Source organism: Ovis canadensis, chromosome 12, assembly GCF_042477335.2.
Source record: "Ovis canadensis isolate MfBH-ARS-UI-01 breed Bighorn chromosome 12, ARS-UI_OviCan_v2, whole genome shotgun sequence".
In the NCBI taxonomy this organism is placed as follows: Eukaryota; Metazoa; Chordata; class Mammalia; order Artiodactyla; family Bovidae; genus Ovis; species Ovis canadensis.
Genome location: NC_091256.1, coordinates 67966934 through 67992415, shown reverse-complemented (window position 1 = coordinate 67992415; position 25482 = coordinate 67966934). Strand labels below are relative to the sequence as shown.

Sequence of the window (25482 nt, the reverse complement as noted above, 5' to 3'; positions counted from 1 at the left end):
GAAGGAGATCAGCCCTGGGATTTCTTTGGAAGGAATGATGCTAAAGCTGAAACTCCAGTACTTTGGCCACCTCATGTGAAGAGTTGACTCATTGGAAAAGACTCTGATGCTGGGAGGGATTGGGGGCAGGAGGAGAAGGGGATGACCGAGGATGAGATGGCTGGATGGCATCACTGACTCGATGGACGTGTGTCTGAGTGAACTCCGGGAGATGGTGATGAACAGGGAGGCCTGGCGTGCTGCGATTCATGGGGTCGCAGAGTCAGACACGACTGAAAGACTGAGCAACTGAACTGAACTGAATGTTCCCTTCAATAAACAATCTGTTGGATAGTCTCAATCTGTTATTCTAGGACTCTCATTGTTGATAATTTGTACAAATTTAAATTAGAAATATGAAAATCAAATTTGGTACTATTGTAATGCTTTTAATACATTTGATTCCTGAGTATATGAACTTCCATTAGTATTTTAAAATGACGTGGCCTTTATTCAGTAAAATTAACTATCTCTACACACATATACATGAACTTCCAGATGTTCAAGCTGGTTTTAGGAAAGGCAGAGGAACCAGAGATCAAAGTGCCAACATCCGCTGGATCATGGAAAAAGCAAGAGAGTTCCAGAAAAACGTCTATTTCTGCTTCATTGACTATGACAAAGCCTTTGACTGTGTGGATCACAATAAAATGTGAAAAATTCTGAAAGAGATGGGAATACCAGACCACCTGACCTGCCTCTTGAGAAACCTATATGCAGGTTAGAAAGCAACAGTTAGAACTGGACATAGAACAACAGACTGGTTCCAAATAGGAAAAGGAGTACATCAAGCCTGTATATTGTCACCCTGCTTATTTAACTTCTATGCAGAGTACATCATGAGAAACGCTGGACTGGAAGAAACACAAGCTGGAATCAAGATTTCCAGGAGAAATCTCAATAACCTCAGATATGCAGATGACACCACCCTTATGGCAGAAAGTGAAGAGGAACTCAAAAGCCTCTTGATGAAAGGGAAAGAGGAGAGTAAAAAAGTTGGCTTAAAGCTCAACATTCAGAAAACGAAGATCATGGCATCTGGTCCCATCACTTCATGGGAAATAAATGGGGAAACAGTAGAAACAGCGTCAAACTTTATTTTGGGGGGCTCCAGAATCACTGCAGATGGTGACTGCAGCCATGAAATTAAAAGACACTTACTCCTTGGAAGTAAAGTTATGACCAACCTAGATAGCATATAAAAAAGCAGAGACATTACTTTGCCAACAAAGGTCCGTCTAGTCAAGGCTACGGTTTCTCCAGTGGTCATGTGTGGGTGAAACTGTGAGTTGGACTGTGAAGAAAGCTGAGCACCGAAGAATTGATACTTTTGAGCTGTGGTGTTGGAGAAGACTCTTGAGAGTCCCTTGGACTGCGAGGAGATCCAACCACTCCATCCTAAAGGAGATCAGTCCTGGGTGTTCATTGGAAGGACTGATGCTGAGGCTGAAACTCTAATACTTTGGCCACCTCATGCGAAGAGTTGACTCACTGGAAAAGACTGATGCTGGGAGGGATTGGGGGCAGGAGGAGAAGGGGATGACAGAGGATGAAATGGCTGGAATGCATCACCGAGTCGATGGACGTGAGTCTGAGTGAACTCTGGGAGTTGGTGATGGACAGGAAGGCCTGGCGTTCTGCGATTCATGGGGTCGCAAAGAGTCAGACACGACTGAGTGAGCGAACTGAACTGAACATATATATGAACCTAAACCTTGTCGAAGCAAATCTCTTACTTTGACAGACTGTTCAAACTATAGGTTTGTAGGCCACTCAACTTTTGTTAGGAAATCGGAGATGAGTTTTGTAGATTATTAAAATCTGCATTTATAAGTGCTACAACATTTTTCCCCCCTAGACAGAAATCTTTTTAAACGTACTTTAAAGATTATATTGTAATAACAAATTTCTGGTTCTTCTCTAGATCTCTGTTAAAAATGAATTTTATATCAATATTGTTAAATCATTTCACAATGATTATGTCTTTAGGTTAGGAAAATATACATTTTTTCCCTAGGAATCCTTTTTTCACATGATTCCCAAGAAGTCCTGTGCTCTGGTCTTTCATATTTTACCATAAAAGATTATTAGTCTCTGAACTTAAATGTTGAGTAATAGTGAACTTATGAAGTCCTAATACTTAGTTCTTCCATTCTAAACCAAAAAAGATATTTTAAAATAATTATTAAATTTCTTTTTTAGGAAGCGAGAACAACTCTCTTTACCTGTACTATAAAGGACTTTCTAAGACTTTGCTAACTTTTAAGTTTGACACAGTCAAAAGCGTTCTGGACAAAGACCGAAAAGAAGATGACACAAATGAATTTGTTAGTGCCGTGTGCTGGAGGGCACTTCCAGATGGGGTGAGTTTGTGTATCAGTTTTTCCACCTTGGTTTCTCGTATGATACATTATGTTTATATATACACAGGTGAGCCTTTTAAGTTTAAAATATAAATTGTTGCATATATTTTCTTTTTTGCTCAGTATTACATCACCATTTTAGAAAGCAGTAATTGAATTGTCACTAAAGGAACAGTAATTGAAATGTTACATCATGCTTACATGATGTCTCTCCTGTGTACCCATAGCATCATATGCATACCTCTGTTACATCATTATCAGATTATCTCTGTATCTCTCCTGCAGGACTGGAAATTTATCCAGGAAACATACTGTGTCTTATTTCCCTTTTTAATCACTTGCAGTATAGGCTAAATAAACAGTCAGCTGAACCTGGTATTAGGAGGAAAAAGTTTGATGTGGATAAAGGAGAGTGGCTTATGTGCATACCTAGTTAAGTACTATTTCAGGGCAGAATTTCTCTATACAAAATACATTTATATGAGAATATTCAAACACATTTTATTTCTTAACAAGAAAGTTGAATTTCCAGGTTGCCCAAAAAAGTTTCCTCAAACTTATCATTCAGTTATGCATTTTAAAGTACAAGCTTTCTCATAAGTTCTATGAAGAAGTAATTGTTTTTACTGTCTTGATTTTGTAAATGTTAGTCATCTGTTAATGTCTCTTTTTTTAAATAACATTTTAGGTATATACTTATTTTTATTTTTGACACAAAAAATTCTACTTGATAGTTACTTTAAGACTTCTGAGTTCTTGTATAGTTTACATAGATGTATTCAGGCTATCTTGTTTAAAGTTCTGTAACTCAGCTTCAGTTTTGGTAGTGGCAGACAAGATGATTTGGACCAATTCTTCCTCTCAGTAGAACTAGAAAGTTAGGCGAAGTATATGTATTTTAAAACCAAAACCTGTTTTAAGTCATTGGAAAATAAACAAGATAGAAAAGAATTAGCAGTCTAGGAATGTGAGCCTGGCTTTTGAATATTCTTTCTCCGCTGGGTGCATTTGCCTTTTTGGTGGAATGTCTGAGAATACTTGGTAGCTTCATGGGATCACAGGGGTGCAGTCTAGTACTCACCACCGTATGCGTGAACTCACTTTGGTCTTGGTACCCAAAGGGCTCTAGTCTAGAGTAAACCAGTCGAAGATAAGCCCCCAGTGATTTTGCAACTCAATTTCAGGTCACATCAATCCTGAATAAATAGAGGCTATCATGGATTGCTGGGGTTCACAGGATGTAAAATTAAATCCTCTATTCAAGAAGCCTTTCAAAAGAAGATCACCTAAGAATTTTATTCTTTTTCAAAATTGCAAATATAATAACTAGGCACAATAAAATGTGAACAGACATAGGAGAGACAAGATGACATGAATAAATTTAGCGTAGGAATTGGACAATAGAAACAAAATCACAGCAACTCTGGGTATTATCAGACATAGCCTGGAATAAGCATACTGACAAAATGAAAGACAAGGTTGAAAATTTCAACTGGGAAATAAAAAGTAGTTTTAAAATGAAAATTCTAGAACTAAGAAAATATAGTTACCAAAATTAGGAACTTAGTGGATGGGCTGAATGGAAGATGAGGCACAGTTGAAAAGAGAAGTAGTGAACTTGTAGCATAGTTAGAAGAAAATATACAAAAGCAAGCATGGAGAGACAAAAAATGATGGGAAAAAGGAGGTAGAAGTTGAAGTAAGAAAGTTGACGCTCAGTCATGTCGGACTCTGCAACCTCATTGACTGCAGCCCGCTAGGCTCCTGCCCATGGAATTTTCCAGACAATACTGGAGTGGGTTGCCATTTCCTCCTACAGGGGATCTTCCCCACTCAGAATTCAAACCCACATCTCTTGCACCTCCTACATTGACAGGTGGATTATTTACCACTGTGCTATGTGGGAAACCCCAAAGCAGATACTAGAAAGGATTATTGTTGATAAAGCTTTACATCATTGATGAAAGACATTAAGGCAGAGATTCAGTAAACTTTCTTACCCCAGAGAATAAATGACTTGAAACCTACATTATGAGTAGAGATTTAATATCAGATCTAGACCCTGAACATACATAGATGGGCATGAAAATCTGATCTTGGGTCCGCCTTCTCATAGCACTTTGCTGTGGAAATAAGCTGTATTGAGACAAATAGGGAATATTATGTGTTAGGAGCTAGTTATCTCTCAATTTTACTCTGAAACCTCATCTGTCACATTGCTTCTGAACTGAGAGAACTGTGAGTTGACATACTGGCCTTACATCTATGCAGTGTGAACAATAAAAGACTGGCAGGAAACCAAGGTACCTCTCTGTGTTGAAGTGAACCACCTGCATCTCAGCTGTCCTTGGCAACTGTGCTCACTTTCTGTGGTTTGGGGAGAGATCCAAGAAGCTATGCATGGTTTTGAAGATGCTGTGCACACTGAATATCCTATCTTATATCCTTCTATAAAGCTAACAAAGTGCTAGATTTAAAACTAATTGTGTCTAATCCTGTGACCCTTGCTGATGGTGGCACGCATCTTATTAAAACTCCTGAAAAAATAAAATGAGAGATTCTTAAAGCAGAGAAAAGCTGTCTTCAAAGAGTGGGTAATTGAACTGACAACATCTCAGTGAAACAATAGAAATCAAAAGATAGTGGAGCCAGATATTCAGTGTGTGAAGGAAAAACACCTGCCAATCTAGCATTCCGTGTCCAGCAAATGAAGACTTTTAGATAAATAAGAATGAAGCATTGGCCACCAGCAGAAAATTTTCTACACTAAAGAAAATCTTAAAGGATATTCTTAAAGCAGAAGGAAAAAAAAATGCAGAAGATGGAAGGTCAGAGTTGCAGAAAGGAATGGAAAGCAATAGAAATGGTAAACCTAGATGCATGTTGACTGTATAAAGCAATGATGTCTGTTGGACATAATACACACATAGAATTAAGTACTTGACAGTAATAAGTCAGAAGAATAAATGTGATTAAAGTCTCTCAAGCCCTTGCTTTATCAGGGAACGTGGCAAAAGAACTAATTAATATTAGACAGAAAGGGTGCATATTATAGTTCATAGGATAACCTCCAAAGTAGGTTCTTAAAGTCTGCTTTTTCTTCTAGGCTTATAATATTTGCTTTTAATTCCTTCCATTTAAAGTCAGAATATGTCTAAAGTTGTTTGTTTTAATCTGAGGGACAGTAGTTTGTCCTTTCTCTCTTTCTGTCTTCCTAATACCCTCCCTATGTCTAAAAGCACATCAGAGTCTTCTGTCCTTTCTTCTTCTGTTAGTGGCTTTAGCATTTCTACTGCTAAAGTGCCACAACCTCTTGTACCGCATTTAATCTTCAAAAGGGTTGTAAGATAAGTTTGAACTGCATCAAAAATACTTTTTTCTTTTTTTTAGAAGAAGAATTTATTATTATACAACATAGCTCCTCTCTAGGATACTTGGAAATGGTAATATTTATACTAATGAAGAATGCAGAATTCTTCATTTTATATATTTTGTTTTTACTTCATAATTTTAATTCATTTGAATATATTTTAACTTTAGTAATTTAGAATTATTGACGTGTGAATATTCTGTTATTGCCAGATTCTTAGGATTTTAACCCCCAAGAGTTAATCTTATTTGTATTGCCTATTTTGGTATTAATGTCATGATTTTTTTAGAAGAGGGGACTTTGTATGAAATAACTGCTTGGAATACCACTTACCACTCTACTTTTATTTAGACTTTGAAATTTAGTTTTCCCCATTAGTTGGTTTTTAAATAAAAATGAAGTGAGCTTGATCATATGTTTAACTTGCTATAATAAAAAACAATTACTATCCATTTATTTGAAAAAGCAATTGTAAAGTCTAAAACTGTGTACTTGAATGTAGTATATCCATATATGATTGAACATCCAAATACATTCCATTGAATAATTACACAAGCTATGAAATAGTGTGGTTTACTTTATTTCCATGTATAGCAGTCAGCTAGGTACATTTGATCATAGAGAATGGTGGGCTAGTGGACTATAATTTCAATTCATTTTGTGACTCTTCTTCCTTGAAAAGTACCACATAATTTATTTTAACTTCTTGTATCCCAGTGTAGTAATGTTTGCTGTCTGATACTTATTGGACAAGCCATTACGTGGATCTGTTCATGTTAGTTCTAGTTTCAGCCTTTCTTCTAAAATATTCTATTTCCTCACAATTTCTAGTAAGTATTCATATGGACTAACATAAAGTTTATTTCTTTGTTCCCTTCCTTCCTCCTAAAAGACATTAGTGATATGATTAGTTTAAGTAATTATCCTTAAACTATTCAAGAGTTGATTCCAAAGAAAGTTCTTTTCCAGCTGTATATTAGGCGAGTGGGGAGTCAGAGTGAATTTCCTTGGCAAGCGTATCAGTAGAGAATACTGTCATCATCTTGAAACATTGCATAGGTTTTGATTTTTGTTTTCTTCCCCAAATAGTTACAGTAGCTTATTATTGAAAGAAACCATTAGTAATGAATACATGTATATTTTAGAGAATTTAGAATAACAACAACAACAAAAAATATCTGTTATCACTTTTCCCAGAAATAACTAATACGGGCATTTAAATATAATCAACATGTAATTTTTTCCATTCATAGGAACTTTTTCCCCCAATAGCAGTGAATATTTTGTATGTTATCATGTATTCTTTACCTTTTGCCTTTGTCGTGAACATTTCCCAGATATAAATATATTTTGAAAAGAGAGTTTTTAGTGGTTCCATATTATTCTAGTCTAAGGATTTATCATAACTGGTATACTATTATTTTGCTCAAGATACTTTACTTTTTACTACTGTAAATAATGCTTGAATATTTTTTAGTAAATCTTTAAATTTCTAATTAATTCTTTAGGAGAGAACTTTAGAGATTTATTCATTTGAAGGAAATGGATAGCTTTAAGGCTTTTGATTAAAATTGGTAGATTGCCTTATAGTACCGTCGATTTCCACTTGGTCCTACACAGAGAAAGTTCAGGTATTTCAGTTTGACCATACCCATAAAACATGGACTATAATGCCAGTATCTTTGCCAGTTAGAAAATAATCTTGTTAGTAAAAGAATCTTTATTAGTTGTTTCCATAAACAGTTTTCTAAAACATTAACTTTTGATTTTTTACAAATCGCATGTTTATGTAAAGTTTTTTTTTTAAGAAATTCTTGCTTGAACAGGAAATTCAATGCAGCTAAGATATTTTATAATTATAGTCCTTTGGCAATTTGATGTTAGTAATTTATATCTATTCCATTATCCTGTACATCCCACATCTACCTTAAAAGTAATGCTATAGAGCGAAAGTAAATTTGGAATGATATTGTTTATTTCTGTTGTATCTTTTTTTATCATCACTGCTTTATTCAGACACTGAAAGTTAGGTAAAGGAGCTTATATATGTTCTATATCTGTGGATCAATTTTGTGGCATATCTCTTATCTGAAACTATTGGTATGAAATATAAATTGTTTCAAATTTATATTAAATATAATTTAACAGAAGGCAAATAACTTTCTGCTAAATAATCGTATCTGTGTAAAGGGACAGTATATTTCTGTTGACCTTGGCAGACCTTGCCTCAAGGCCGACCTTGAGTCCATGATGACTCCTCTCCTGAGGCTGTACGTCATACATAATCATCTAGTCCTGAGTCACCAATTACAAACAGATATCTGCTAATGAAAGACAGAGCTTGTGAAGGATACTTAAAGACTCTCGTAGGTCTTCAAAAGTGACAAACGTGTATATATATACTATATCCTCAGAAAAAGCTTTAGCTAGTTATTGAAGGGTTATTAAGGGTGGATTTTCCTCTCGTGGCTTGAAACACCAGGAGTCATATTGAAACTTTTTATAACTCAGTAGTAAAGGATGTCAGACTAATGATATCCCTAATTTCCCTTCCTGAAACCAAGTCCAGCAAGACTTGGCATGGAAATTTGTTAACAGTGTTAATCACCAATACGGTGCAAAGTTATAACTATATTAGGCAGGGGCATCTTTTTTTAGTCATATAATAAAATATATTCTTCTTCCAAATAAAACTTTATATAATGAAACATTTATTATAAAATGTTTTTAACTAAAACTTTGTGTTCTTATGGAAATTTTTTCTTTACCTAAATCTGTCTTAATTCCTATCCATTAAAAATATTTCCTGAATGAAAAATACACTGCTTTCTACTGTTATTTGTGTTCATGTCTCCTGTCCCCTGCTAGTCTGTAACCTCATTGGAAACAAACATAGTGTAGAGAACAAGGGCAAAGACTATGGAGTCAGAACACTCAGGTTCAAGTCAGATTTTACACTTACGAGATTTTTGACCTTGCTCAAGTGCCTTAACTTCACTGTGCATCAATTTCTTCATCTTTAAAATCCTAATGATAATAATGACCTACCTTTAGACTTAAATGAAGAAAGTGAGGAAAACCACTAGACCATTCAGGTATGACCTAAATCAAATCCCTTATGATTATATAGTGGAAGTGAGAAATAGATTTAAGGGACTAGATCTGATAGACAGTGCCTGACGAACTATGGAATGAGGTTCGTGACATTGTACATGAGACAGGGATCAAGACCATCCCCAAGAAAAAGAAATGCAACAAGGCAAAATCACTGTCTGAGGAGGCCATACAAATAGCTGTGAAAAGAAGAGAAGCCAAAAGCAAAGGAGAAAAGGAAGGATCAATTGAGTTCAGTTCAGTCGCTCAGTCGTGTCTGACTCTTTGCGACCCCATAAATTGCAGCACACCAGGCCTCCCTGTCCATCACCATCTCCCGGAGTTCACTCAGACTCATGTCCATCAAGTCCGTGATGCCATCCAGCCATCCCATCCTCGGTCATCCCCTTCTCCTACTGCCCCCAATACCTTCCAGCATCAGAGTCTTTTCCAATGAGTCAACTCTTCACATGAGGTGGCCAAAGTACTGGAGTTTCAGCTTCAGCATCATTCCCTCCAAAGAAATCCCAGGGTTGATCTCCTTCGGAATGGACTGGTTGGATCTCCCTGCAGTCCAAGTGACCCTCAAGAGTCTTCTCCAACACCACAGTTCAAAAGCATCAATTCTTCGGCGCTCAGCCTTCTTCACAGTCCAACTCTCACATCCATACATGACTACAGGAAAAACCATAGCCTTGAATAGACAGACCTTAAGTCAGCAAAGTAATGTCCGTGCTTTTGAATATGCTATCTAGGTTGGTTATAACTTCTCTTCCAAGCAGTAAGCGTCTTCTAATATCATGGCTGCAGTCACCATCTGCAGTGATTTTGGAGCCCAAAAAAAATAAAGTCTGACACTGTTTCCACTGTTTCCCCATGTATTTCCCATGAAGTGATGGGACCAGATGCCATGATCTTCGTTTTCTGAATGTTGAGCTTTAAGCCAGCTTTTTCACTCTCCTCTTTCACTTTCATCAAGAGGCTTTTTAGCTCCTCTTCACTTTTTGCCATAAGGGTGGTATCATCTGCATATCTGAGGTGATTGATATTTCTCCCGGCAATCTTGATTCCAGCTTGTGTTTCTTCCAGTCCAGAATTTCTCATGATGTACTCTTCATATAAGTTAAATAAGCAGGGTGACAATATACAGCCTTGACATACTGCTTTTCCTATTTGGAACCAGTCTGTTGTTCCATGTCCAGTTCTAATTGTTGCTTCCTGACCTGCATACAGATTTCTCAAGAGGCAGGTCAGGTGGTCTGGTACTCCCATCTCTTGAAGAATTTTCCACAGTTTATTGTGATCCACACAGTCAAAGGCTTTGGCATAGTCAATAAAGCAGAAATAGATGTCTTTCTGGAACTCTCTTGCTTTTTCCATGATCCAGCGGATGTTGGCAATTTGATCTCTGGTTCCTCTGCCTTTTCTAAAACCAGCTTGAACATCAGGGAGTTCATGGTTCACGTATTGCTGAAGCCTGGCTTGGAGAATTTTGAGCATTACTTTACTAGCGTGTGAGATGAGTGCAGCTGTGCGGTAGTTTGAACATTCTTTGGCATTGCCTTTCTTTGGGATTGGAATGAAAACTGACCTTTTCCAGTCCTGTGGCCACTGCTGAGTTTTCGAAGTTTGCAGGCATATTGAGTGCCGTACTTTCACAGCATCATCTTTCAGGATTTGAAATAGCTCAACTGGAATTCCATCACCTCCACTAGCTTTGTTTGTAGTGATGCTTTCTAAGGCCCACTTGACTTCACATTCCAGGATGTCTGGCTCTGGATGAGTGATCACATCATCATGATTATCTTGGTCATGAAGATCTTTTTTGTACAGTTCTTCCGTGTATTCTTGCCACCTCTTCTTAATATCTTCTGCTTCTGGTTAGGTCCATACCATTTCTGTCCTTTATTGAGCCCATCTCTGCATGAATTGTTCCCTTGGTATCTCTAATTTTCTTGAAGAGATCTCTAGTCTTTCCCATTCTGTTGTTTTCCTCGATTTCTTTGCATTGATCGCTGAAGAAGGCTTTCTTATCTCTTCTTGCTATTCTTTGGAACTCTGCATTCAGATGCTTATATCTTTCCTTTTCTCCTTTGCTTTTTGCTTCTCTTCTTTTCACAGCTATTTGTAAGGCCTCCCTAGACAGCCATTTTGCTTTTTTGCATTTCTTTTCCATGGGGATGGTCTTGATCCCTGTCCCCTGTACAATGTCACGAACCTCATTCCATAGTTCATCAGGCACTCTATCTATCAGATCTAGGCCCTTAAATCTATTTCTCACTTCCACTGTATAATCATAAGGGATTTGATTTAGGTCATATCTAATGGCCTAGCGGTTTTCCCTACTTTCTTCAATTTAATTCTGAATTTGGTAATAAGGAGTTCATGATCTGAGCCACAGTCAGCTCCTGGTCTTGTTTTTGTTGACTGTATACAGCTTCTCCATCTTTGGCTGCAGAGAACATAATCAATCTGATTTCGATGTTGATCATCTGGTGATGTCCATGTGTAGCGTCTTCTCTTGTGTTGTTGGAAGAGGGTGTTTGCTATGACCAGTGCGTTTTCTTGGCAAAACTCTTATTAGTCTTTGCCATGCTTCATTCTGCGTTCCAAGGCCAAATTTGCCTGTTACTCCCGGTGTTTCTTGACTTCCTACTTTTGCATTCCAGTACCCTATAACGAAAAGGACATCTTTTTTGGGTGTTAGTTCTAAAAGGTCTTGTAGGTCTCATAAAACCATTCAACTTCAGCTTCTTCAGCATTACTGGTTGGGGCATAGACTGGATGACTGTGATATTGACTGGTTTGCCTTGGAGACGAACAGGTCATTCTTCGTTTTTTAGATTGCATCCAAGTACTGCATTTCGGACTCTCTTGTTGACCATGATGGCTACTCCATTTCTTCTGAGAGATTCCTGCCCGTAGTAGTAGATGTAATGGTCATCTGAGTTAAATTCACCCATTCCAGTCCATTTTAGTTCACTGATTCCTAGAATGTCCACGTTCACCCTCGCCATCTCTTGTTTGACCGCTTCCAATTTGCCTTGATTCATGGACCTGACATTCCAGGTTCCTATGCAACATTGCTCTTTACAGCATCGGATCTTGCTTCCATCACCAGTCACATGCACAACTGGGTATTGTTTTTGTTTTGGCTCCATCCCTTCATTCTTTCTGGAGTTACTTCTCCACTGATCTCCAGTAGCATATTGGGCACCTAATGACCTGGGGAGTTCCTCTTTTGGTGTCCTATCATTTTGCCTTTTCATGCTGTACATGGGGTTCTCAATGAAGTGGCTTGCCATTCCCTTCTCCAGTGGACCACGTTCTGTCAGACCTCTCTACCATGACCCGCCCCCCGTCTTGGGTTGCCCCGCAGGCATGGCTTGGTTTCATTGAGTTAGACAAGGCTGTCGTCTTCGTGTGATTAGATTCACTAGTTTTCTGTGAGTATGGTTTCAATGTGTCTGCCCTCTGATGCCCTCTTGCAACAACCTACCATCTTACTTGGGTTTCCCTTACCTTGGGTGTGGGATATCTCTTCACGGCTGCTCCTTACTTTGGACGAGGGGTATCTCCTTACCGCTGCGGTTCCTGACCTTCAACGTGGGATAGCTCCTCTAGGCCTTCCTGCGCCTGCGCAGCCACCGCTCCTGGGTTGCTCCTCCAGGCAGCCGGCCCTGGCCTCGGGTGTGGGTGACTCCTCCCAGCTGCCGCCCCTGGCCTTGGACTCAGGGTGGCTCCTCAGGGTCACCACCCCTGGCCTCAGGCTCGGGGTGGCTCCTCAGGGTCACCGTCCCTGGCATTGGGCGAGTGGCGGCTTCTGGCCGCCCCTGACCTCGGACGCGAGGTGTCTCCTCCCGGCTGCCCCTGACCTTGGACGCGGGGTGTCTCCTCCCGGCCACTCCTGACCTCGGACGCAGGGTAGCTCCTCCCGGCCGCTGCCCTGTCCTCGGACGCAGGGTGTCTCCTCCCGGCCGCCGCCCCTGACCTCAGACGCGGGGTAGCTCCTCCCGGCCGCCACTGACCTCGGATGCAGGGTAGCTCCTCTCGGCCGTTCCTGTGCTGTAGCAGCCTGGCACTCTAGGCCGCTGCCCCTGACTTGGGACGCGGGGTAGCTCCTCTCGGCTGCACTCAGTGCACCGCGGCGCAGCCGCCTGCGCTCAATGCGCCGGCTGGCCCGCAAAGCCGCCTGCGCTCAGTGCGCCGGCCGGCCCGCGCAGCCGCCTGCACTCAGTGCGCAGCCACCGCTCCTGGGTTGCTCCTCCAGGCAGCCGGCCCTGGCCTCGGGTGTGGGTGACTCCTCTCAGCTGCCGCCCCTGGCCTTGGGCTCAGGGTGGCTCCTCAGGGTCACCGCCCCTGGCCTCAGGCTCGGGGTGGCTCCTCAGGGTCACCATCCCTGGCATTGGGCGAGTGGCGGCTTCTGGCCGCCTCTGACCTCGGACGCAAGGTGTCTCCACCCGGCCGCCCCTGACCTCGGACGCGGGGTGTCTCCTCCGGCCGCCCATGACCTTGGACGCGGGGTGTCTTCTCCCGGCCGCCCGTGACCTCGGACGCGGGGTGTCTCCTCCCGGCCGCCGCCCCTGACCTCAGACGCGGGGTAGCTCCTCCCGGCCGCCACTGACCTCGGATGCAGGGTAGCTCCTCTCGGCCGTTCCTGCGCTGTAGCAGCCTGGCAGTCTAGGCCGCTGCCCCTGACTTGGGACATGGGGTAGCTCCTCTCGCCTGCGCTCAGTGCGCCGGCCGGGCCTCGCAGCCGCCTGCGCTCAGTGCGCCGGCCGGGCCTCGCAGCCGCCTGCGCTCAGTGCGCCGGCCGGGCCTCGCAGCCGCCTGCGCTCAGTGCGCCGGCCGGGCCTCGCAGCCGCCTGCGCTCAGTGCGCCGGCCGGGCCTCGCAGCCGCCTGCGCTCAGTGCGCCGGCCGGGCCTCGCAGCCGCCTGCGCTCAGTGCGCCGGCCGGGCCTCGCAGCCGCCTGCGCTCAGTGCGCCGGCCGGGCCTCGCAGCCGCCTGCGCTCAGTGCGCCGGCCGGGCCTCGCAGCCGCCTGCGCAGGATATGCCTATTTAAATGTAGAGTTCCAAAGAGTAGCAAGGAGAGATAAGAAAGCCTTCCTCAATGATCAATACAAAGAAATAGAGGAAAACAACCGAATAGGAAAGACTAGAGATCTCTTCCATAAAATTAGAGATACCAAGGGAACAATTCATGCAGAGATGGGTTCAATAAAGGACAGAATGGTATGGACCTAACCAGAAGCAGAAGATATTACAAAGAGGTGGCAAGAATACACAGAAGAACTATACAAAAAAGATCTTCACGACCCAGATAATAATGATGGTGTGATCATTCATCTAGAGCCAGGCATCCTTGAATGTGAAGTCAAGTGAGCCTTAGGAAATATCACTACGTACAAAGCTAGTGGTGGTAATGGAATTCCAGTGGAGCTATTTGAAATCCTAAAAGATGATGCTGTGAAAGTGCTGCACTCAATATGCCAGCAAATTTGGAAAACCCAGCAATGGCCAAAGAACTGGAAAAGGTCAGTGTCCATTCCAATCCCAAAGAAAGGCAATGCCAAAGAATGTTCAAACTACCGCACAGTTGCACTCATCTCACACGCTAGTAAAGTAATGCTCAAAATTCTCCAAGCCAGGCTTCAGCAATACATGAACCGTGAACTTCCTGATGTTCAGGCTGGTTTTAGAAAAGGCAGAGGAACCAGAGATCAAGTTGCCAACATCCGCTGGATCATTGAAAAGGCAAGAGAGTTCCAGAAAAACATCTATTTCTACTTTATGGACTAGGCCAAAGCCTTTGACTGTGTGGTTCACAATAAACTATGGAACATTCTGAAAGAGATGGGAATACCAGACCACCTAACCTGCCTCTTGAGAAACCTAAATGCAGGTAGGAAGCAACAGTTAGAACTGGACATAGAACAACAGACTGGTTCCAAATAGGAAAAGCAGTATGTCAAGGCTGTATATTGTCACCCTGCTTATTTAACATATATGCAGAGTACATCATGTGAAACGCTGGGCTGGGAGAAACACAAGCTGGAATCAAGATTTCCAGGACAAATTTCAGTATCCTTAGATATGCAGATGAAACCACCCTTATGGCAGAAAGTGAAGAGGAACTAAAAAGCCTCTTGATGAAAGGGGAAAGAGGAGAGTGAAAAAGTTGGCTTAAAGCTCAACATTCAGAAAACGAAGATCATGGCATCCCATCCCATCACTTCATGCAAATAGATGGGGAAACAATGAAAACAGTGAGAGACTTTATTTTGGGGGGCTCCAAAATCACTGCAGATGGTGACTGCAGCCATGAAATTAAAAGACGCTTACTCCTTGGAAGTAAAGTTATGACCAACCTGGACAGCATATTAAAAAGCAGAGGCATTACTTTGCCAACAAAGGTCTGTCTAGTCAAGGCTATGGTTTTTCCTGTGGTCATGTATGGATTTGAGAGTTGGACTATAAAGAGGGTTGAGCGCCGAAGAATTGATGGTTTTGAGCTGTGGGTGTTGGAGAAGACTCCTGAGAGTCCCTTGGACTGCAAGGAGATCCAACCAGTCCATCCTAAAGGAAACCAGTCCTGGGGGTTCATTGGAAGGACTGATGTTGAAGCTGAAACTTCAGTACTTTAGCCACCTGATGCGAAGAGCTGACTCAGTTGAAAAGACCCTGACGCTGTGAAAGATTGAGGGTGGGAGGAGAAGGGGACAACAGAGAATGAGATGGTTGGATGGTATCACTGACTCAATGGACATGAAATTGAGTAAGCTCTGGGAGTTGTTGATGGACAGGGAGGCCTGGCGTGCTGCAGTTGATGAGATCACAAGGAGTTGGACATGATTGAGCGACTGAACTGAACTAGGGTTATTATAATGTTAAAATAAGTTAATGTATATAAAGGGTTTTAAATAGTGCAAATTATATGAGTGTTTGCTAGTAGTAACTTTCGTTTTCTAAACTATCACTAATATGTCCATTGAGCAATGAATGGATGAAGTTGTGGTACATATGTATAATGAAATTACTTAGCCATAGGAAGGAATTTATCAGATTCAGTTCTAGTGAGGTGGATTAATCTAGAGCCTGTTATACAAAGTGAAGTGAGTCAGAAAAACAAGTATTATTTATTAATGCATGTATATGAAGTCTAGAAAAATGGTACTGATGAACCTACTTACAGGGCTGGACTAGAGACAGAGACAATGGACTTGTGGACACAGGAGGGGAGGGAGAGGGCGGAGCCAACTGAGAGAGTAGCATTGACATGTGTTCAGTAGCATGTGTAAAGTAGCTAGCTGGTAGAAAGTTGCTGTATAGCACACGAAGCTCAGCTTAAGTGTTCTGTGATAACCTAGAGGGAAGGGATGGGATGAGGGGCGGAGTGAGAGGGAGGCTTAAGAGGAAGAGAATATATGTATACTTACGGCTGATTCATGTTGATGCTAGCAGAAAGCAACACCACATTGTAAAGCAGTTATCCTCCAATTAAAAATTTTTTTTAAACCACTAGCCCTGAACAGATGGTGTGCACATAATATATAATTAGTATATAATTTTTGTAATGAATGATACAGTTCTTCAGCCTTGTCCTTTCACTTATTTGTTGCATAATTAATTAAGTACTGTTTTTTGAAACCAAGGAGATACTGGAATACATGGGAGAGAGATTTCTAATACATGAAACTCAATGGTAGTATGAAGACTATATCAATTTAAGAAAAATAGTTTTCTTGACATTAACATTTTGGATACCTATGTAATTATTTCATAGTTATCATTTTGTCCTTGGGATATAATCTCCAGGCTCTTGCACATTTTCAAAACAATGAACACATTAGAGTGCATGCCGCTATGGAGGAATTGGTATTTATTATTTGTCCTTCCCTTTCTCCACTGCATTTGTAGTGTTTTACAATTCAGTCTTCTCTAAAAAAGCCTTACATACTATATCTATTTTCCAGTTTATATATGCTTTTATCCAAGAGATAGGCATTCACTCTCTGATTTAGTAAACACTGTGTATAGAGCATCCGATTCCACTAAACTTGGGAAGCTAAAGCATGTATGAAAAGCCAGTCTATGTCCATTAAAATGCAGAAGGCATCTATGATAAAATTTATTTATCACAGTGATTCTCAGACCTGACTGATCATCAGAATCACCTTGGAATCTTTTCAAAAAATGTGTATAACAGAACAGCTCTCTTCTTAGACCCCTGAGTCTGTACCTTGGGGGAGGTGGGAAAGAGAGTAAGGATTCATATTTTGGAAAGTTCCCCAGGTCTCTATAGAAAATTATATGAACAGTCAGGTTTGGAAACAGATGATGTATGTTACCACTGGAGATTTGTATGCATAGTAACCAGGAGGCATTAATGGTTCTCAGGCATCTGTTAAAGAGGGAATAATTGTAATTATGAATACCTAATGTCTGTTAGATTTTGCTACTTCTTATGCTTCTCAGGAAGAAACACACAGAAGAATAAGATGCCTTTTTCTTTTATTCAGTTTTTAAAAGCTACATTTAATATATATTGATTTCCCACCTTTACAAACTATTTCTCATCCTAAATTCTTCAATGAACACTGAGAAGACAACATAGATCTTTTTTTCTTTCTTCTTTCCTTTCTTCATTTCTGTTTCTTTCCTTCCCTTTTATCTTTCCTTTCTTCTTTCCTCTAGCCAGATGGTTTATAACACTTTAAAAAATTTTTCCTGACTGGAAGAGGGCCAGTCTGAATGATCTCTTGTCTGTCTTGGGCATGGAAGGAAAGGAGATTCTGAACACGGACCCTGCCTTCCAGGAAGACTATGGCTTCCGTCTCTCCTAAGTGCCCCCATTTATCCCTTAATGTCCAAACTAGATTTGGGTGGGAAAGTAGAAAACAGAGGAGACCAGAAGGCTGTGGAAAACGGAAGCATACCTGTAGTTTATTTCTTCTCTAAATTACATTAAGTGTCAGTATCCCTTAACCTTTATGTCCACTGCTGTATGGACAGTTTCTATGAAAACATTTGTTGCATTAGATATTTCATGATGAAAATGTAATGAAATCAACAAAATGATTTGGTGGGTATGTATGGTGACATTTTAAATATTTTATTTTCCTGTTTATATGCACTGTAATGGAATTTGACCTATATTAGAATGATTATTATAATTTCTTTTTCTCATTAAATCCTTCTTTAAAAATAGTGTTTTTCCTTCTAAAATACACCAGTTTTGAAGAGTAGAATCACAGAAATATTTAAGTGACTTGATTATGGGTTTTATTTTGCTTTTTTAAAAGAAATTTATTGATATTAATTTGAGAGTACATTCTGATTGATGCCATTAGCCTATTAATAATTTTCATTATTACCCCACCATGTTTTAAAGTGTCCAAAATATTTTGAGATGGGAAGAAAATTTAACTTTGGTTTCTGAATGTTTATCTTTTATTTCCTATAAATTTCTATAATATTAGTAGCACCCCACTAGAGTACTCTTGCCTGGAAAATCCCATGGACGGAGGAGCCTGTTAGGCTGCGGTCCATGGGGTCACGAAGAGTCGAACACGACTGAGTGTCTTCACTTTCACTTTTCACTTTCATGCATTGGAGAAGGAAATGACAACCCACTCCAGTGTTCTTGCCTGGAGAATCCCAGGGATGGCGGAGCCTGTTGGGCTGCCGTCTATGGGGTCGCACAGAGTCAGACACGACTGAAGCGACTTAGCAACAGCAGCAGCAGTAGAAGGAAAGAGAGTGAATGTTGGATATCATTTCCTTGACTCAAACATTTTTAACAAATACTGCTTGAATTGGTTTCATATGCTGAAGTGTAGACAGTATATTAAAAAAAATTATTCTTTTCTAACTGAATAAAAATATATTTAACAGTTACTTAAAGCAGAGTTAACCAGACAGCAACTGTTTGAGAGAAAAGTGTTTCCTGCAGTCTATCCGAGGAAAAGAAATGTGATTTTGTATCTTACTTCCACAGTCCCACATTAATTTCTATTGTTCTTATGACAGTCTTCTATACTGATGTGATCCTTGTGAAGGTTTGTGCCTTCCATATCTCTTACTCTCTTATATCTTAAATCCCATTTTAGGCAGCATTTCTTCCAAGTAAAGCTATCAGAAGTTGACATTGGCTAGTCCCAGGATGGTAGAAAAATAATTAACTGCTGAACATAGGAATAATTTGATTATGTAGAAAAGTCATTCATTATAATTGCTGTAAAGAAGCCATGTAATTTTGTGCCTGTTTATATTAGTCTTTTTTTTAATGGACATAAGAAGATCAGCTTCAATGAAAATAGATTTTTTTTGTTTGAACTGTGATAGCCAAGCCAAAAATGAAGACAAGGCAGAAAATAAATCTAAATCATTTATTTTTAATGACAGAGTATGTACATATTGTTGACAATTAAATAGGTGGTTAGTTATCTTTGTATTTGTCTTCAAGATCTTTGACCCTAATGAAAGTAGGAAGCTTTAGGGATAGATTTTGTATAGAAAGTCAATCTGACTCTAAGTATCTCAGTTGAAAAAGATAATTTAGTATCTGAATCGGTAGTGGGAATGAAATCATCTATTTGAAATTATTTTTCTAATGAAAGTCTCAATATAAATTTAGCCAAGGGCAGGAATTTTAGAAGTGTGAGTAAAATATTTAGGCTATCCACAAATTGTGACATGACCTGATCTTAACAGTTAGGAACTTTCTAATTATTTAGTCTCAAATATTGAGTTTTTCTAAAATTTTGCCAGATTTCTTATATGTAGCTGACAGGTATGAAGACATGCCAATTTGGCATTCTACTTATGAATTGCTGTAGAAATTCCAGTATATAGGCTATTGCTGTGATTTACTATATCATAGAAAATGTTGGATTAATTGTTATGTTTTATTAAGCACAGTTCTGTTCTTTGGCATTTTGTAAATTTAAAATCAAATTTATTCACATATAAAGTTTTAACCATGAAAACTGGAGTCTTACAAAGGTAAAATCCGGTTTTGGTATGTAATCTCAGCACAAATATGAGCTCATTTTCTTTCTAATGTATCTTGAATCCACCATCCATCTCTACTCCTGCTACTCTCCCACTTATCACTAGTTCAAGTTTCGTTGTTCCCTGCAATTACTTCTCAGTAGTACCTGTGCTGCTTAAAATCCTTCAGTAGTGTCCCAGTGGTTATAAAATAAACTCTAAGCTTGATGTGATGTCTAACAACACCCTCCTTCTTCAGACTTCCCACCTACCTTCCCTGTATGGTCACCTGCCACTTGCATAGGCATATTTTATACTTCAGCAACATTGAATTGCTTGTAAATCTTCCAACACTTCTGATGGGTTTTTACGTTTGTTTCTCTGCATTTAAACTTTGTGCCTTTGACCTTGCAGTTCACTGAGCCCAGTTATTCTTTCTTATACCTCTTTTTATCCTATATTGTAATGTCATTAGATTAGAGGTCCTTTCACTAAAGTGCTGGGTTTTGTAATCACAAAAGTAGTAGAGTGTTCATTGAGTGGATAACAGCCATTTGATTGATAACTGCCTAGCCCTACCTTTTGCCCATTGGTGAAATTATTTATATCATATTTAACATCCTTCAGGCTTTTTGAACACTTGATGACAGGGAGCTACTGAGTCACAAGGAAGTCTATTATATTTTTCCTTAACTCAAAATCTTACCAAGTTGACTTTGGTAAAACTTGGTAAAAGAACAAGTTTGGTAAAAGAGCAGCTCTTTTTGCCCCATCACCTCATAAACAGTAAATATCTCTAAATGTGTAATGTTCAAGAACTTGTGGCTCTGCTTAGAGCAAAGATCAACATTTTCTTTATTAATTTTCATTGTGTTAACTTGCTCTTTACTTCCAATTTACTTGACTCCTCTGGGTATAATATTACTTGAATATGTAGACAGGTCAAAAGTGCTGATTTCATGTACTACTTACACTTTCATGAACTAGTTTAAAATATGGGAATAGGAGACTGAAAGAAAAGAGAAGAATAAGGCAATTACTAGTATATGTAAACTACACTAGTGTTTTATATATTCAGTTTTCCATTACATTTTGCTTATTTTAAATTCTTATAGATTTCCACTTGTGAAGTTAACTTAGAACTAACTAAATTTCTGTGAGCCACTAGTGTAATTCAAATACCAGTATGGAATATAATATCTTTTAACCAAATAAATGTATATAATATGGGTAAAAATAGCACCAATAACCTTTACATGTATAATCATGCTTATTGAACTCAAAAGCTGTCATAGGCTAAAAAAGTCTTGTCCTGTTTACCTTGGTATTATGTTGGCCTTGCACTCAGTAAATGAAAACAGACAGACAAACAAGGAAGTCTTTCCTCTCTACCTCCCTCTCCCCAGCCCCCTGACCAAAAGTAGAAAGATGCCGATTTCTCCTTTCCCTTGAGTTCAATATTTATAGACAGGTTCCAGTATCTGTACTAGTGTTTTTCAAGGTATGGTCTACTGGTCATCTGCTTCAGAATTACTAATAACCTGGTGTATGTATTTAACATGCAAATTTCTAAACCCCAGACTTATTAAGCCAGAATTTGAGGGAGAGACCCAGGAACCTCCATTACTTGTTGTTGTTTTTTCTTATGGGATGCATAATTCTCTTTCATTTTATCAACAAAAACCTAGAATTATAGGGTGAAAGATTTTCCATTCCCTCTTTTAATCAGTCTTGCTCTCACCTGTGGAAATGTATAGCGCTCCAACAGTGTTCTCATCTGGGAAACAGGGAAAAGGTGTTTTTAAAGTGTTTCTGACAATGGCCACCAGGGACCTCTTCTTCATCTCCCAGGATTAAGTAGGTACATCTCACACCCTTCCAGGAGCCACATTAGGAGGCCTTCTGAGGTTCCTTTGGAAGTTGGTTACTTCAGAAGCTATAAAGACCAACTAAGTGAGGAACATTGGGTATTGAGGTTCTAGTTGATCTCATTACAAAAATAAAGGCTAGAACATTCTTGTATTGCTTGTGGTAAATCAGGATCTTAAAGCTGGAGTCAAAGATCTGACTCCCAAAGGCACCCTTATGTTTAATCAGCCTGGTTTGACTCAGTGCTTACCAATTTATTATGAAAGATGCAACTCAGAAACAGCCAAATGGGGGAAAGGCAGAGGCAGGAGTGGTGAGGCAAGGGCCTTCCTCCATACCCTCTGGGCAAGCGTCTGAGTGCTGTGAGACACCGAGTTTTGAAGTTTGTTTCTCTTTATTTTCCTTGTAAGTATTTGTTGAATTTCACAAATTAAATTGTATCTAATCTTTTTTGTTCCAATTATTCATCAAAGAAAAGCTGTCTTTCGATGTCATATATTTGTTTCATTCATCTCTGCATTTAGTCTCCTCATTCCTGTTTCTTCTCACTCCCTCTCCCCACCATAGATTACTTCTGATCCTGTTATATCTTTACAATCATTTCACAGAGGAATTCAGATGGAGTTAAACATTGCTTGTTACCTTTAATTAACCCAGAAAAGTTTCTTTCAAACTCAGTATTTGTGTGTAACTCCAGCTTGCATATTTGGCCATCATTAAAAATTAGAGGAAAATTTGATAAATATGTTATATGAACTTGTCCATTATTTTATCTTTTTCATTTCAAATACCTTTATCTAATTTAAAGATTACATTTTACCCTCACTATTAAATATGTCCTTAAAAAATCCAATTCTAATTCTAGAAAAAGTATAGTAGAGGAACTGATTCAAAGGTAGCTCAAATCCAAATTTAGTAATAATTAGTTAGGAAGTCAGCCTTTAAAATAGTATAGAGGAATGGTAGACCTGGTTTTTAATTGTTACTCCTCCTCTGCTTCTTTAATGATTCCTATTTCCTCAAGTGTTGGATCTTAGGCATCCTATCTACACTGTTACTTCTGTTCAAGGTTTTCAAGAATCTAGAATAATTCTGTTTGTCCAACCTTATTTCTCTTGTTTTTGTTTGTGTTTTAGCACAAAGCATCTGTTGGGAAGGTTTCTTCATTGTCCCAGACTATTCCCGTTTTTAACCTCTAGACTTGTGCTGACGTTGTTCCTGTGTGTCTGTATTGCCTTGTCTTCCATATTGCCTCTGTCATTTATCTAAATCCTTTCATCCTGTCACAGCTCCAACCCCTGTTTTTCTATCCCTCTCCTATCCATTTCATCTCCCTGGTTTCTGGTTTCTGTGATGGTCCATACTGAATGCACTGTTCAGTTCAGTTGCTCAGTCGTGTCCGACTCTTTGCGATCCCATGAACCACAGCATGCCAGGCCTCCCTGTCCATCACCAACTCCCAGAGTTCACCCACACCCATGTCCATCAAGTCATTGATGCCATCCAACTGTCTCATCCTCTGTCGATTCCTTCTCCTCCTGCCCTCAATCTTTCCCAGCATCAGGGTCTTTTCAAATGAGTCAGCTCTTCGCATGAGGTGGCCAAAGTATTGGAGTTTCAGCTTCAACATCAGTCCTTCCAATGAACACCCAGGACTAATCTCCTTTAGGATGGACTGGTTGGATCTCCTTGCAGTCCAAGGGACTCTCAAGAGTCTTCTCCAACACCACAGTTCAAAAGCATCAATTCTTCAGCACTCAGCTTTCCTTATAGTCCAACTCTCACATCCATACATGACCACTGGAAAAACCATAGCCTTGACTAGACGGACTTTTGTTGGCAAAGTAATGTCTCTGCTTTTGAATATACTGTCTAGGTTGGTCATAACTTTCCTTCCAAGGAATAAGCGACTTTCAATTTCATGGCTGCAGTCACCATCTGCAGTGATTTTGGAGCCCCCCAAAATAAAGTCAGCCACTATTTCCACTGTTTCCCCATCTATTTGCCATGAAGTGATGAGACCAGATGCCATGATCTTAGTTGTCTGAATGTTGAGCTTTAAGCCAACTTTTTCACTCTCCTCTTTCACTTTCATCAAGAGGCTCTTTAGTTCTTCACTTTCTGCCATAGGTGGTGTCACTGTACCAGCTGCCTTTCAAGTATATTTTTCTCCAAGGTTGTATTTTGTTAGTGTTGCCTTAGTTATATTTCTTGCTTCTAGTTTGAGAGCAAAAAGTATCAACACCAGCAACTGCCATTATAAAAGCTACTTCATTTTCTAGGGAAGTTATAGTTAAGGTAAAATTTAGTCTTAATCTGAAAAGCCTGCATTATATTTTTAATCAGTTTTATAAAATCATAAATCAGATGCTGAAAGTAATACAGTAGTATACTCATATTTGAGAAAACTGCCCTTTAATTGTAAAGAAATTTAGGTTACAGTGTCTTTTTCTGTTATCTTGGCCACACTGCACACAGCATATGGGATCTTAGTTCGCTGACCAGGGATTGAACCCTTGGCCCCTGCATTTGAAGTTCAGAGTCTTAACCACTGGACCACGTGAGAAGTCCCAGTTACAGTGTTTCAGTGAGAATAACTACCACTTATTTTTTTGGTGCCTGAAATATGCAAGTTCTTTTTTGGTTAGGTAGGTTACTGTGTTTTCTTTGAATCACCATAAAAATTCTCTGAAATTCTTAAGATTATCTGTTTTATAGTTGAAGAAATTGAATTTCTAGGAGGATTGACCAGTACTATGGCAGAACCGAAATGCAGGTCTAGTTCTCCTTGTCTTAAATTAACTACTGTTTCTACTTCGTTACATGGTATCCCTAAAATAATACAGAACTCTTGGAACAGCTTTGCCAGAGTACCCTGGAGGAATTTATCCAATAGCACCCTTAGAAATGTTCCATGCTCAGAAGCTCTCCTTTATATTAATCAGCAACAAAGAGTCATTTTTCCCTGTCAGATATGCCACTGTAAGCACATTGTTCTCAGACTTTATTCAGAAGAGCTGTCAAGAGGTATTGATACGCGAGAGAAGTTGTCTAGTGTGGCTAGGAAAATTAAGTTGATAAGAGCTCCTTGGCGAGAAGCGAGAAGACTTTGGAACGCCTTTGGAATGAAGGAAGGGTAGTGAAAATGATGTGATATTTTTGTGTATCTCACTTCTCTCTCCCTTGTACATGTTTTTTATAACCTTTTCTTGCTGAGTAAGGGTCATTTTGAACTTGTGTGCTAAGTATACCTTCTTAATTGTTCTTTTTCTCTTCTCTGAATCATGGTTGGTTGTTCTATAACTCGTTTCAATGTATTGAAGTGTATTTAAATGGGGATTTGATGCAGTTGGAAGTTGACGTAGAAAAGACTGGATAACAAAAGTCTTCTTAATAATGAGACACAGTAAAATGGAACCTGCAGCAACCAACCCTGTGGACAAATGAAAAAATGCCTTTTGTCTACAAATTGCAGTGATCCTACATTAACATGGAGGTCTCTGTCTGACTTAGCACAGCTGGCTGTGTCTGATCGTTCCCCTCCATACAGCCTTTAAAACCAGCACTTGTAAGTACTGCTTTCCTTGCCATTTTGTTTCTATCTGCTAATTAAGTGTACTAGATTATTAATAGACTACCAGGTGAGATTACTTCTGCATCCATCTTAACCAGTGATGGAGGTGTATTACAGTTTTAAAGATAGATTCTTTTTTTGTTTGATTAAGAAAACTACAACCAGGAAATAGAATGAACAC

At 39.6% G+C, this 25482-nt stretch overlaps 1 protein-coding gene and 1 non-coding gene across 7 annotated transcripts in view; both read left to right on the top strand.

Annotated features, from left to right (window-relative positions):
- COP1 (COP1 E3 ubiquitin ligase) overlaps positions 1 to 25482 on the top strand; it is a 231047-nt gene that overhangs the window by 178855 nt on the left and 26710 nt on the right. For all 6 annotated transcript variants that reach the window (XM_069546126.1, XM_069546133.1, XM_069546127.1 and 3 more), the window contains one exon: positions 2242 to 2402. In XM_069546126.1, the coding sequence (XP_069402227.1) occupies positions 2242 to 2402 (161 nt within the window). The remainder of the gene's footprint in view (positions 1 to 2241; positions 2403 to 25482) is intronic.
- On the top strand, positions 25138 to 25278 carry LOC138416703 (small Cajal body-specific RNA 3). Its single transcript, XR_011247823.1, has one exon. It is a non-coding gene; the product is annotated as a small Cajal body-specific RNA 3 (non-coding RNA).